Source organism: Trachurus trachurus, assembly GCF_905171665.1.
Source record: "Trachurus trachurus genome assembly, chromosome: 5".
Classification (NCBI taxonomy): domain Eukaryota; kingdom Metazoa; phylum Chordata; class Actinopteri; order Carangiformes; family Carangidae; genus Trachurus; species Trachurus trachurus.
The window spans coordinates 25967263-25983108 of NC_139896.1; the positions used below are offsets into that span (position 1 = coordinate 25967263).

At 43.6% G+C, this 15846-nt stretch overlaps 2 protein-coding genes across 2 annotated transcripts in view; one reads left to right on the top strand and one right to left on the bottom strand.

The window, feature by feature from the left end:
• nav1b (neuron navigator 1b) overlaps nucleotides 1–15846 on the top strand; it is a 96903-nt gene that overhangs the window by 8329 nt on the left and 72728 nt on the right. The gene's annotated exons all lie outside the window — the stretch shown is intronic.
• Nucleotides 992–4714, bottom strand: csrp1b (cysteine and glycine-rich protein 1b). Its single transcript, XM_083971363.1, has 6 exons — nucleotides 4625–4714; nucleotides 3631–3740; nucleotides 3015–3183; nucleotides 2715–2844; nucleotides 2379–2472; nucleotides 992–1615 (listed from the first exon to the last, which is right to left on the bottom strand). Exons 2-6 carry the CDS (start codon nucleotides 3737–3739, stop codon nucleotides 1539–1541), a joined length of 579 nt encoding a protein of 192 aa, XP_083827489.1. The 5' UTR covers nucleotide 3740; nucleotides 4625–4714; the 3' UTR covers nucleotides 992–1538.

Here is a 15846-nt window from a genome sequence, read left to right on the forward strand (position 1 = left end):
CTGGTTGGCTTAATTAGGAGGAAGCAGATTTTTCCTGTGAACATAAGGTGTATGCACCACGGCTTCAACATATGGAGGTCATGCTGCTGCATTGATTTGCATATTAATTAAATGTTTAGGAAAATACTTGTACTGTCAGCAAACATATTCTTCAGCCAGATTTTGTTGTTTTGAAAAAAAGGCCAAATATTCCAGAAACAGACATTTAATTCGTACGTATAAAGCCTGTAGTGGCGTGAGGTCAAAATGACCGCATCGCGGTTCTAGGAGGTACTGCATTGTTGGTGGTTCTAGTGTTGAACACACTCTTTAATTGATTTTTAATTGTTGTACTTAGGGTTAAATATAGACATGATCATGTTGTCCATGACCAGGCCTCTCTGCTACCCTCTGGTGGGCAAAAGGTATAACACCGCATCGCAGTAATCTGTGCAGTAAATATTGGGACATTTAGAGCAAACATTAAGTCTATTTGAAGACGCCAGAGATGAAACGGGTTTTAGTTCCTCCTATTTATCTTCAGTCTGACCACTTTAAAGCTCTGGAAGAAGATCCTGAGGTATTGAGTGTGGTAATACTTTCATCCTTTCATCCTGGATTTCAGTCCTGTTTTTGCTGTGTGACCGACTCACACATGTTGCAGTCGGCGCCAAAGCAAACAGCTGCCCTCCTCCCTCAACCACACCAACACTACTGCCCTGCACCACCACAGCTGCCTGGCACTCCGGTCAGTGTGCCAGCTCCTCGGCTCAGGCAGAGATGGGGCTGAGCACTGCGACTCCGTTGTTCACCACAGCAGCTGGCACTTTGCTCTGTGCGAGGATGATCACACACCACCACAAACACACCCAACAACGCACCACACAGATTCCATCAGATCCAAATGACAAAAAAACAATGACAGTTGTGTAAAAACAAAACGTTCCATCACAGCGAATGAGAAAAACATCCGTTGTTTTTGTTGCTCAATATTTATTTTGTGTCTCAGCAATGATGCGTATTTGCGTAAGAAGACACAAGAAAGTGCTACTAGTGCTGCAGGGTGTTAAAGGCCCTCTAAGTGCATACAGTAGAATAAAAACAGGCAAAAATAAGTACACTTAAGAGCAGGACTTCAATTTCAAGCTTCGATTTAAAAAGGCTGAGGTCAGTAATGGTGCGAATGTTGGGTGGCAGTCTGTTCCACAGCCTGGGAGCTGCAACACCAAACGAACGATCGCCCCACTGTTTGTATCTCGACCTTGGGACCTCTAACAGAAGCTGGCTGGAAGACTTTAAATGAAGCTTGATGTGAGGCTGTGAACGCCCCAGTCTGCACATCCAAACAGAGTTAGCTCGCAGTGTATTTTAAATCTTAGGGTAGAAAATGACACACCAGGATTTAATGCAACACATAAGCAAGAAACGTTTATCTTTCCTTTTTGCCTGTAGCTGCAGTGAGTAAACTAAAAAATGGATGGCCATCCTCGGAGGATCCTCAAAGCGATGTTATCAGAGCCGACCAGATATCGGTCTCAGGTGGGCCGAAGCCTCGGGCTTCACTGGGAGTGAGCCAGAGCTCCGGCTCCCTGACCGAAGCCAAAGCCCTTGGGACCGAAGTTCTTTGCGTAGCAACCTGTGAATGAAGTGACAGTGAATGAGAAACACTGTAGATAAGTCCTGTGTTTTCACTCCTGAGTGAAATCTTGATTTACAGATGCACAGTATCAAAAGAATGGATGTTTACTGTTGCTGGTTGGTTTGTTAAATCCCATGGAAGTGACCAGCTTGAACTATACATATAAAAGAGTTTTGTGTTTTACTTTGAAATGGCAAAAGGTCTACTGACCTCTTCAGCCTCTGTCTTTAGTAATTCACAACAACTGCTTCTGCACTGTCAGCTGAGCTTAGACTCTACTCAAAGTAAATAAAGCTGTATCTCACAAAACAACTAGGAGGAGGAGGAGGAGGAGGAGGAGTGCACTAAATATCAAACTGCAATTTTTAAGTCAACATCATGCTTGCATTTTATGAGGAGGCTGTTTTGCCCATTTTTAAGATACTGAACATGTATACATGCATGTACAACGAAAGTTGTGCACCCTGCACAGCCATGATCCCGACTCATCAAACAAGAATAAGAATTGTCTAGTTTTACGAAGTTCCGAACTAACGGTCGAATACATGAATGATCAATGAAATAAAACAAAATAGTGAAAAATACACATGAGTGAGGGAAACATCTCCACATTGCCGAAAGATTTAAATAAAAATCAACATATCCTACAATTTTAGATATATTGGATTTATCGAAGGTTTGGCTTTTCTGCATCAAAAATAATAGTTGTATAATATGGTTTTCTGTCCAAAGTGAATGATTGTTTCACAAACTGTTTCACCTTTACAGTAGATCTCCCCGTCCCGATCAGCGACGGTTGTGGACTCCAGCCCTTTGCCGCATTTGGCACAACGAAAGCATGCCTTATGCCAGGACTGAGGAGAGAGAGCAGTGAGATAGGTTTATTTAAAAAATGTACAAAGAACAGAGTAGTTGCCCACTATTAACTAATAAATAATAATACAATTTATTTATAGGCACCTCTCAAGGCAGTTTACAGCACACAGTAAAAAAAAAGATGAAATATACAGGGTATAAACTATCAGAATAAATGTAATTGCATGAAAAAAAGTACTATATGTTGAATTTAGAGGTCAGTGCATTGGATCTTCCTTACATTTCCTCCTCCAATAACCTTTTCGGCTGCGTACACTGTTCTGCCACATCGGGGACACACGTCGGAGCCCCCTGCTTTCTTGGCAAACTTGGAGGCGTTGGGGTTGTTGGTGGGGTGATGAGGAGCTTGTCTGTCAACAAGAATCAGAGGTTTTATTTTGGCGGGAATGGGAAGTCAACAGAGGGAGAAAGAGCTACTATGTGGATTCTTTTGTTTTGCTGTTTTGAAAATACATTGTAAAAATGTTCTTTGGCATGGATCTACAGTGAAAGCAACAGGAGGAGGTGATGTTTCGCTCACACTTCAGGTCTGATTCCAAGACCCTCTCCTGTGTCCATACTCAGAGTGCCGGCTCCACCTCCGAAGCCGTAGCCCTTTGGCCCATATTTCTTGCCGTAGCAGGATTTACAGTAGATCTCGTCCACGTGAACAGCCACTGTTGTGCTGTCTAGGTTCTTCTTACAGACCACTTGCAACAGAGGGAAAAAAACAAACAAATTACATGCAATAATATGGTCCATCTCCTTTTTTCCCTATTTAGTCAGAAACAATCCTGGACTTTTCTTCACAGATGTTTAGTTGTGACTTCACCCCCAGCTATGCGTGACGTTTGACTGAGGAAAATGGCATACTCACTATGAGCTTTATAGGCCTCAGATAAATACTGGACTGTGCCCAAGGGGAGGGGGGAGTTGCCCCTACCTTCCTCTGCCATATAAGGAAAACCAAGCCTTTGTCACGTTTTGCTGGACCCAAATAAGGACTCAGATGTCTGAGCGAAAACCTGCGGATGCTCACTTTCCTACCCCCGACGCCAAATACCCCGCATTCCTCCCTGGCACTTCTCGTGATTTCCGACTTATTACGGGAGTCAGTGGACAAATAAAGCAGATTACCTGAGAACTGAAATACTTACTGCACAGAAAACAGGATTTATGCCAGCTCTTCCCCTCGCACTGCACTTCCTCAGCAAAGTAGACGGTTTTCTGGCAGCAGCCGCACTTGTTTCCTCCTCCGAAAGGCATCCTGTGAGCACGGAGGGAGAGCGGCTTGTGTACATTTCTCATTCACTGACTGTATATACAACGTTCAGAGCTGCTTTGCAGACAGAGGCCATCTGCAACACTTGAGGCTACGTACAACAAAACCTATAAAAGGAGAAGCCCCAGTTTGCTATGATACACTGGTGTTTCTCTGCCTCTTCTTGCCTACGCCTGTTGGCATCAGTGGATATCTAAAGGACCTGATCATAAAATGCAAAATACTTTCTCTGATATCACTGGACTACCTCATGCAGAGCACATGACATCAGACTATGCCCTGTATAGACACTACACTAGTGTCAGCTCTGAGTTTCAGAGGTTAAAGGACTTGGCGACAAATGTCATGTTATGTTTGAGATGCGTCATCTGGCAGCTCTCATCCACACACAGTCCGTAATCAGCTAGATCGCTTTGGATAAACAGGAAATTCCCTGCATTTTATTTTGTAATCACATTTGAGCAACCCTGACCTCAGACAAACCCAGCAGACCACACTACACACATTTAATGACTATTCATTAAACAATCTTAAAAATAAGTGGCCATAAAACAAGCCTTGTTTTTCAACCGAGTGTGATGACAGAAATGTTTAGGCGTTTTCTTTAGATATAAAACTTATTCTCAGCAAAGCAGCGACACCTTTTCAGGGTTATTTCCTGTCTGGAGTCGTTCCTGTGATCCAGAACAATAACAGGATGTTTTCCAACTTTAACGTTTAGCCTCTTTACTTTATTTTAACCCGCAAATCGTCTCTGACCATCAACCCCAGAACTTCCAATTTTCAGAAGATCAATGTAAGTTCTTTCTAAAAATCATTACAGTTTCCTATGCTCTCATCAGAAACTTCAGTTTAAATTGGTCTCTTACCTGGTGGTGAGGTGAAGGGCTGCTCCTCTCTGTGGCTGGTTTATGACAACAGGAGACGAGTGAGTGGAGAAGAGACACTTGTCTGATGAGGAGAAGTGAGTGAGGCTGAGTGGAGGACTGAGGGAGGAGTCAGGACACAGAGACAGAAAGAGGGAGTGAAATGTAGAGAATGGGAGGATGGTGAGAGATGGACAGGTTTTAATAGATTAAAATAATATATTATCTCTATTCCATAATAGAGATAATATATTATTTTAATCTTCATGCAATCAAAACTGCCCTACATGGTAAAATTACGAAACAGGAACAGTAACACCCTAAGGTCACTCTGCACACTGGCGACCCTCAATGGTAACAAGAGGTAACTGGTCTGAGTTTTGAGGACCAAGAATAACACACAGCAGCACGACATCACCAAATTAGCAAATGATTAAACCATTTCCATTTTCACTTACTCGTTTGGCAAATGCTTTCATGCAAAGAAACTGACAAGTGAGAGACAGCTCCAGTACAGGAGACTGTGGAGGAACTATGAAGTGATACATCTGTTCAGTTAGAGCAAAGAAACGTTTTTCTTTTTTATTTATATATTTATGCTTTTGGTTGTTGTGCTGTTTTGTTTGTTCTACATCTGTTAGACTGTGTGCTCTTTTAGCTCCCCATTGCTGCACAGCGCCTACTGCCCCACTGCGGACAAATTGACAAGTGAACAACAGGGAAAGTTCATAGTCACTTCACTTAGGATTGTCCCCCATTGTGTTTCAAAGATTTACATTTCCCTCTGAGTACTCAGATTGCATGGTCAGTAGAAACAACAACACAACAGACTCTTCTTCTCCTTTATAGCAGTTTATCCATTATTGGAATATCACTGGCCCATTGCCATAATCCCTATAGTTTTAGGAGTAGGTTCTTACAGTATCTTTAATTGTCGGTGCAAGCTGTTTTTAGAATGGCAGAGCCGTGAGCTGCTGCTGAAGTTGTGACCTGCACATTCACTACGCTATGAGAGTTGTTTTTGAGGTAAATTCATGCAAAACCGCTAATGCAGTTTTTCAGCAAGTAGTCTCTGCATTTGCCTCGTTTGGAGTTGTTGGATTGTGTATTTGATGAGTCTGATGAGGGAAACGAAGAAATCCCAAGCTCCGTAGCATAGCTCTGAGCAGCTTGCGGCTCTACTCCGGCATTCTAAAAATAGCTCACACCGACAATTAAAGGTAATGAACCTACTGCTAAGATTATAGGGAATATGGCAATGGGCCAATTTGCCAAAATGTTGAACAACTTAGGTTGGGCATGTGTAGCCGATGATCGTATCTGGCCCTCTGCGTTGTGTTTTCTCACGGCCTGCCCTAGGTGGGATTCAAACCCTGGCCTCCTGCACGGCAGGCGACGATGCTAACCGCTTTGCCAAGAGGTTGACAACTGCTTGGCAAGTTGGTTAGCACGTCTTTTATGGGTGAGTTACATTACACGTGGTTGGCTTTCCTTTTTAACATTATAGTTTTAGTGCTGACCTTCAGCTTTAAATTGCACACATTTCCATCCACATTTCATTAACAGTAGTTGTGAGACAGTAGTTTTTTTAATTATATTGTCCTGTTCGTCCTGTCAGGCACCATGATGTTGCTCTGTCAGATCTGTGCTACAGCCATCGTTCACTGTGTTTTCTGTGTCTGGTCTTTAGCGAGTGAAACGTGATCTGTTGGCCTGAGGTCACATGACTAATTTGTCTGTTTCACTGTCTGGCTCTAAAAAAACCTCCTCATATTCGTACTGTAGGATTATATTCATGGCTGTAGTTGAAGCTGTAGTTGAAGCATTATGTTTTGTTAAGCAGGAAGCCGATGAGCCTGATGACAGTTTTTGTGACTGATGCCTGCTCTAAACCACACGTGACATTTTCTCATGATATTTCGTGCAGTGTGTTTTCTGTTTGTCCTCAGGGAGGGGGGGTCTACTCTGTACTGTATATCTGGGTGAAATGACTCCTTAACATGCACATGCTCCCTGCTGATGATCCTCTGTCTCCAGCAGCCATTGATAAAGAGAGAAAGTATGAGCAGCATTGATATCTCTAGTTTCCTGCCTGTAAATCTTGCCGGTCTAAGGAGAAACTCTGTGGCTGCTGCCTTACAAGGTGTTTCTGCTGAAACACTGGGATGTCCTCTCTCACTCTGTGGGTTAAATGAGCTGTGTGACTCAGAGCAACAGGTCAATGAGAAACAGTCACATGACACTTGTTCTGCATGTGGCTGATCATGGCACTAATCAGTTTAAAACACTAAAGAACACGACTTCACACTAAAATTACCCTAATAAAGGATTTATGACAGGACCAATGGCATATGACTGTAATGATAATAATAATGCAGTTATTATATTTTATTAACACTTAACAAAAATATAAATGCAACACTTTTGTTTTTGCTCTCATTTTTCATGAGCTGAAGCTAAAACTTTTTCTATGTACACAAAAGGTCTATTTCTCTCTAACATTGTTCACAAATCAGGCGAGATCTGTGTTAGTGAGCACTTCTCCACCTCACAGGTGTGGCATATCAAGATGCTGATTAGACAGCATGATTATTGCACAGGTGTGCATTAGGCTTGCTGGCTAGTGGCTACAGTAAAAGGCCACGCCAAAATGTGCAGTTTTATCACACAGCACAATGCCACAGATGTCGCAAGTTTTGAGGGAGCGTGCAATGGCATGCTGACTGCAGGAATGTCCACCAGAGCCTGTGAATTGAATGTTCATTTCTCTTCCATAAGCTGTCTCCAAAGGTGTTTCAGAGAAACAAAGAAAGTTACCAAGTGCTCACAGGTGAGGGGTAGACTCCAGGCAGTTTGTTCAGGTGCTCATGAAGTTGAAAAGTCCAAAGTTAGAAGAGCAAAAGCAAAAAAGCTTACTTCAGGCACTCCGACGAGCCAAGGAATTTCCTTTAAAAAGCCTTTATTTTAAATTAGGGCATATCTTCTTATTAAAATGTTAGACGCCGACCGGTTTCAACCTCGCCTCGGTGTTTCAGAGACTTTGGCAGTACATCCAACCGGCCTCACAACCGCAGACCACGTGTAACCACATCAGCCCAGGACCTCCACATCCAGCATGTTCCCCTCTAAGACCGTTTGAGACCAGCCACCCGGACAGCTGCCGCAACAATCGGTTTGCATAACCAAAGAATTTCTGCACAAAGAAAACCGTCTCAGGGAAGCTCATCTGCATGCTCGTCGTCCTCATCGGGGTCTCGACCTGACTGCCGTTTGTTGTCGTAACCGACTTGAGTGGGCAAATGCTCACATTTGATGGAGTCTGGCACTTTAGAGAGGTGTTCTCTTCACGGATGAGTCACAGTTTTCACTGTTCAGGGCAGATGGCAGACAGCGTGTATGGCGTCGTGTGGATGAGTGGTCAACTTTGTGGATCAAGTGGCCCATGGTGGCGGTGGAGTTATGGTATGGGCAGGCGTATGTTATGGACAACCAACACAGGTGCATTTTATTGTTGGCATTTTGAATGAGATACCTTGACGAGATCCTGAGGCCCATTGTTGTGCCATTCATCCATGACCATCACTTCATGTTGCAGCATGATAATGCCCGGATCTGTACACAATTCCTGGAAGCTGAAAACATCCCAGTTTTGCATGGGCAGCATACTCACCGCCGGACAGGTATATAGCTACGGCGTATACAACAACTTCTCACAGCCATTCAAGGGGGGTGGACCAACACTCCACAGGCCACAATCAACAACCTGATCAACTCTATGCGAAGGAGATGTGTTGCACTGCATGAGGCAAATGGTGGTCACACCAGATACTGACTGGTTTTCTGACCCCCTGACTCATTGGGAACAGGCACGTGCACACATAGGGCCCAAAGGGTGCTTGAGCCCCTGCCCTTTTTGCCTCGTATTAAAAAGTGCCCTTTTTGTTTTATGTTTTTTTTTTTTTTCAATAAATGCATTCCTGTTGTGCATGAGGATGTAAACAACCGCACTGTAAAAATGCCACGGTTATCTACCGTACGCTTTTCCTTGTAATACACACGGTACTGTGTGTACGTTGGTGTGTGTGTTGTCCGCTGCTGCTCCGCTCTGTCCCTCACTGAGGGGGGGGGGGGGGGGGGGGGACGCGCTCCCTCACATGCACGTCCAGAGAGAGAGAGAGAAGTAGAAGCTGCTGCCTCATCGATAACTCTGTGTGCCGCACATAGATGAGACGTGACAGTGGAGAGACTTGTGTCGAATCTTGTGAGTTATAAATCCACCAACATCACTTCCTTGTCGGTTCTGACAAGTCGCCGTCCACTTATTCAATGAGCTTAATATGAGTCATATTTCAGAAAAGCGCTCATTTGTGTTTGTTTAGGTAACTGCTTGTTAAGAGTTAAGCCCCACCCCGTCCTCTGTCTAACATCACCTGAATGTAGTGAACAGCAGCAACAGGAGGAATCACTCACTCAGCTTGATTTCACTGACTATTTGAATTAGTTTCCAGATATTGAGTTACTGGTAATTGTGACTTTGCTGTGGTAAATATTGCTGCTGTTCTGAAATATGCACAGTAGCAGTCACAGTAGTCATTTCTTGGTTTTGTGTGTGTAGCCTGTAGGCTTAGCCTACTTCTATTTTGCACTTGTACTCACATGATTTTTTTTCCCTGCAAGCCATGTTAATGTGCACCCAATACCATATTGGCCTTAGCCTACCAGTTCAGAAGTCATGACTCTGTTTCGGGAAGTTGGGAAATTGGTCCAGTGTGTTGACTGCAGTCCTGAAGGCGTGCAGGCTTTCTCTACCGACTAAATAATAACTGTAATTCATTTTAATTAATTTATTTTGATATTAAGGCCCGAAAAAATTGTACATAGGCTACTGCCCTTTTCTGATGTTGAGCCCCTGCCCCTCTATAGTCATGTGCACGTCCCTGATTGGGAAGATTAGTGAGCAGTAAGCATTTAAACCATTTTCCAAATAGGGAGCTTTAATCAACATATGTCAACTGTCTTACAACCTGCTAATTCATAATTTATAAAGTGTTAAACAACCACATTAATAACATTCATACAGTCAGTCCTATTGTGAACCTACTAAAGTCAATCTTTCAGCGATAATAGGATTTTATTGTTTCACCACACCATACATATTCTACACAGTACTAAATTACTAATATATTTTAAACCTGTTTATGCATCTTATTATCATTAATTGAGCTGTGTTGCAGAAACACTTCGACGAGTGAGGTGAGGCTCTGTTGCTAAGGGCATTGTTGGCATTTTTCTTGTGATCTTGTGCCCGTGACATTCAACAATTGTGCCGGTCCAGCCTTCCTGTCTTTCACACTTTATTAGAACACATCACACATGTGACCTTTACATTACTGTAAATGGACGGACGCTGGTCAGTGCAACAGTCAGTCAGACTGCTGTTCATCCAAATAAGGAGAAATCTTGTGTTTTCTTTAATAGTATAAAACATGGATGTCAGCACTTCCAGCATGGCTCGGTTGTCTCGTACCAGAAGAGGAGGATGTGGGAAGGTGAAACTGATAGGGAGCCTGGAGTCGATACAGGGAGTGAAGCAAGAGCCAGCAGAGAGTGATGCTGCTTGGTCTGCCTTCCTCCCTCTCTCCAAGCCCTCTAGGCTCTTCACCATCATAGGAAGAGACAATGATGAACTCAGGAAGCCTATTTATAGCCAGCGATTGGCCAACACTAGCCCTCTGTTTCTGCTCTGTGGACATCCGCCCTTGGATAGTTGTGTAGTATGTGCACATGTGATTATGCTCATGACAGGGAGGGAGAAGAGAGAGGAAGAGGGGAGTGGTGTGACAGAGACTCAATGGATTTAATCCAGAGGAAGAGGAGAGGATAAGAGGCAAAGCAAGATAAGAGGCAGGGACTGGGCTGGGCTGTGGTCCATCCATCACTGCACAGAGGAGTGGTGATTGCTCACTGGAGTCTCATGGAGGAATTCAGCACAGACTCTTGTTGCATTTGACTGACTGACCTGAAGCCAGGACTCCTCCCATGCTAATGGTCTTGTTTTGGCAGCGTTTTCCCACAGAAGCTTTGCCAAGTTGTCAGGTGAGGAAGAAGAAGAGCTGGAGGAGGTGAGACGACTGAGAACGTGTTTGCATGGCAACTAAGCCGTCTGTGTCTTTAGTGTATTTAGCTTTTTGCGCGTTCTGGTGTTTAGTGTTTAATCCACTGTGGCTGGTGTCCATGCTTTGGTTCATGTTTGTTTGTGGTAAAAAAAAAAAATCTCATGCAAACTGCATGTTTTTGCAGATGTGTTTTAACTGTGGAGCGGAAACCATCAGTCTGTTAACCAGTCTATTAATTACCCTGCTGCTATTTTCAATAAGTGATTAATCATTCAAGTCAAAATTGACAAGAGTTCACAGGTTCCAGCTTCTGTGATGTGAACATTAGTTTGTTTTCTTAATCTATTCTGATATTAATTCACATGTAGTATGTTTGGGTTTTAGAGCGTCATTTTGGAAAAGCAGTGCTTTTTATAGAGTTTATGAATTAATTGATGAACATTTAATGGGTTTGAATGTTGTATTATTTGGTCACCAGTAAACCAAATTAAATTGTAACGTGGTCTGAATTAATCTTAATATTTTTTTTTTCCACTGTTTTGAGGGAAATGAGACTAATCCGTCTAGAATTAACTTTTTTGCAATAAAATGCTGGGGTCCTTTCCAGGCCTGTATGTGGGGAATCAAAAGCAAGCTGTTCAAACACAAGTGGCCAAAAGTATTCGTAATTCTTCATATAATGTAATAAGCATGGTTCCTGGTGCAAAAATAAAACCCCTCATTCTTCCAGTGAACATGATTTGCTACATTTCAGCTGAGGAAATGGAATAATTGTGTTTAGTTAGGTTGGGAGGTGGGGGTTTGGCTGCACGACCCTCTGTCTGATTCAACAAGCAGCAGTCGGACTCTAGAGTTTAATGTGCTCTGCGGCATGCACGCTCCGTGGCCATAATGAGAGGGGAAGAGATGCAGTTTCATGAATTAGTCAGCAGAGGTCACATATAGGCAGAGATAATGTCTGAGTGAGGTTGAGACACACCCTGATTCCCCTCTCTCTCTCTCTCTCTCTCTCTCTCTCTCTCTGTCAGCTTCTGGTGCAGACTAGTTGCTGTAAGACGAACTGAAGCAAAAGGTGACGAGGTTTATTAACTGAGGCAGAACATGCGAGCAACAGAGTGTGAAGTGCACAATTAATAAGCTGCGAGAGTAGAGTGAGGGATGAGGGACTTTGCTATCACTCGTGCTGTTTGTACCTGACTGTGAACCCACTGATTCTTATCCAGGCACCTTTTAATTAAGCTGCGATTATGTTCACCCTCATGCACAGGATCTAATAATGCAGATAGCAATTTGTACCTCTCAAGGTCAGCTAGTGTGTGTGAATGTGTATATACAGTATCTCTCTCTGTGCACATGCAGATTAATTACACGTTTCTGAGTATTTCTATGTTCAGTCAGACACCCCCCCCCCTCCCAATCTTTGACTGTAATCCTCACTCATCTCCTGTGTGTGACTCAACACAGAGGATGTAGGGCTCTAATTTCCAAACTGCCGCAAGTCTATAATCTCCACTCATGAACTTCAGTCTTCCTGCAGAGAGCTCTGACTCCACGAATGTGTAAGAGAGAATATATCATAAGACACCATCACACCACCCGTTGCCTTGAATCTTCACACCAGTATTCCTGTTGTTTCATTGCTCCCGGCACTCACTAAATTTGGTCATGATCCGGTGCATGTCCTCAGCCTGCACATAATCTGCCCTGTAAAATGATTGCCTGAGTCATTTTTTTGTTGTTGCAATATTTGTCCCCGCATAACAAAGGGAGGGTGTCTTAGTCACAGTTTGGATGCAAATTTTTTTGGGGGGAGGGTGGGGGCTATATGAAAAAAAGTGAGCGTGAGCCCATGCTGTCACCAGATCATCACTGCTGTCATTCCTTTTTTTTTTTTTTCCTGAGCTGACACCTCTTGAGTTCTTTTGGCCCAGATTTCCCATTGAGGGTCGTGCTGAGGGAGCCTGTGCCCCATAGGCAGCCAACTACAAACATGCAGTGACAATTCAAATCAGTCCGGTCCACTGGCTCTGGCTGTGACTCAGGACATTGAGCGCCGGGCGGAAAAGATGCATACGCAACCTGCCACGCTGCGCCGTGACAGATAGAGACAGATGGAAGACAAGAAAGTGCAGAGTGTGAGGCAGGTTATGAGTATTTAACCAGGTGTATGGCCCAGTTTTTTTTTAGCTCAGCACTTTTGTTGAGGGAGATTTGAACTGGAACGGTGCCAGGTCCATTTGCAAGTCAGAGCGTGCGCCTGCTAGCTAAGTAGTCGGATCCACAGGCACCAACTGCAGCAGAGGATCTGTCTAGAGTATTGTTATGCAAGCAGGAGCGGAGCATTCCCACTTTGATCCGGGCGTCGGACGGAGACAGGGATGCTTCGGTCCTCCTCAGTGCTGTTAGAGCCGGAGGCTGCTGCTTCGCTGTCCCATCAGGCAGGAGAGTAGCACAGGGCTCGGAGCCCAGTCAGATCACATGAGGGATGAAGTGATGGACACCTGAAGATAAAGCTCATCACTCTCAGCTTCTCTTTGCACCTGTAAGATTTTTCAGCTCTCTGCTAGGTAAGTTTGAGTTCCCTCCTGCCTTAAATGGTTTTTAAATCATTTCATTGATCTAAACTTTCCATCCTCCGGAGTGACCTTGTTTTTCAGAACAGCTCAGATATACAACTACACCACTACAGATTAGTATTTATGGAGCATGTGAGCAGCTGGCAAACACAGTCCTGTACTACAACAACAACAACAACAATAGTGTCTTGTGGTTGACTGAGATACTGTATATCCATCATGTGAACGTCTGCACAGAAAAGGCCTGAGGGGAACGGCGCACAGTCACACTGCTGAACTAATTCCTGCAAAGACTCAGTGGTCCTGCACCAGACTTTTATTATTCCTGCCTGGGACGGGGAGTCATGTGCCCACTAATTGTCTGGGATGTGCTGCTGACTCATACCAGTGTGTGTGTGTGTGTGTGTGTGCTATAGGCTCCCACTGCATCAGGCTCGCACTCACACTACTCATCTGCATTTAGACCGACACACAGCGGAGCATGGTCATTCATGCTCTGCTGTTTGATGTCCCGATCAAAGACTGAATCAGATTTTCTCTTGGTGCTTGAAGCAACAAAATCGTTTGAAATGTGAAGCTACGGTGATGTTTCTGCTCAGAAATGTTTGGGTATAATTTGAAATGTTTCATTTTTAAAATATACATTTATACCTTTGAGGGATTTCAATAGATTTCCGTGCTAAACATTTTCCATTTTTCCAATTTGAAAGCTGCACTTCAAGTCTACAGGGCATTATAATGTATTTCTGCTTATTCCTATTACTATTTATTTCATTTTTCTTTTCTTTGATAAAATCCTGTGATTCACTGCTGCCTGGCCCACATACTGACCATGAAGAGCTGAAAGTTTCCTGTAGGAGTTGGTGGAGACCAAACAGTGAGCTAAAAGAAACAATATATAGCAAACAAACATTTATGGCTAGAAGCATAACTCCTAATCAGCGCTAAGGTTTCTGGATGTACGACTTTGTACAAAAACCTCAGTGTGGCGTTGCCCCCAAGAATCCTAGAATTAACTGCTAACACATAGTCACAAGGCCACATGGTCACATGCAGATGGTTAGCATGTGATTTTTTTTCTTCTTTTTACCATGCTCTACATTTGAATTAAATGTTTGCTAATTAACACCAATTACATCTGAGGCTGAGTCTTTGAAGCACTATAACCAGATTATATAGCTGCAACCTTAAAGTTATGACCTGATGATGGCTCCAGATGAAGAGTGACAGCATCATCAAAGCCAGATTGATCGACTGGCAGCCATGCAAGACTGCTTATCTGTCTAAAACATGTTGAGATATTCCACAGGACATTTAATAAGTAAAGAGGAGTTTGAATCTGAGCAAGAATTCACTGTCATCTACTTGTTGCTTTCTTTCTGACAAATTCTGGTCAGCACCATTAAAAAAAAATGACTCTCCGTAGCGACGTGAGCATGAAGTAATGCACACAACACACACCATGTAGTAATTCAATTCTACACAGGGAGTCCATGCATGACCCTGGGAATACCACTAATGATCGGTGATGTCACTGCCAATAAAACAGATCTATCATGTGTGCACAACGCGCTGCACTTTTGAACTTTACTAATTTCAGTGTCACTCTGGATTATAGCATAACAACACAGAAATAGTGTCCTGTGGTAAGACGGCGTCTATTACGGTTGTGAAAAATGCTGCACAGGGCATAATTTAGTCTCTTCCCTGCAGCCTGCCCCATGTCCAGGACACTTTCAGAGCCGCTGCGTTTGTTGCTGCAGCAGATTCTTTGTTGCTTCGTTCTAACATTCGCACACATTGCACTGTGTGCGTTGTGGTCAGATGGAGCTACTGCACAGTAAGCCCATAGCTGATTTCAAATTACACATATCATCAGAATAATAACCATGATTATAATATTATGGTGCACACGCCTGCACACTGATGTTATGATGAGATGTTTCAAATACTGGAGAGCGTTGTGTTCAAAGGGGGATTTTTGTTTCCCCGTAAATGCCACGTCTCTGTGTGTGTGTGTGTGTGTGTGTGTGTGTGTGTGTGTGTGTGGTTTGCCTGGTTTTGGAAAGTCTAGTCCACAGACATGCTCCAGTGGCAGACATGTTCCACCTTAGCTAACCCAAAATGGCACATGTGCCGACCTTGGAAAACCTGATGCATATTTCATGTGTTCCATATAAAGCTGTTATACAATATGAAGTGTTACGAATAAGACGTCGTCGTCGTCGGAGATCTGATACTGAGATGAGACATGAGGAGAAAATGTCTGACTTTGATGCAGAGACTTGTGATGGCTGCCAGAGGGCGAGCATGTCAGATGTGAAGAGAGCTGGGTGAGAATGTCAAGGGGCCGGACCCGACACCGTGGTTTGTTTCTGGTCCAGCTGTCCACTTTAGATGTGGTGATGATATGGTGTTAAGTGCTGCGTGTGGCCTCTTTGATGAATATATCATGATGCTCACTGCTTTTGCTCGGATTGTCAAGTGCAATCATTTGATGTGAACTTCAGAAACCTAACGAGGTGTATAGTTC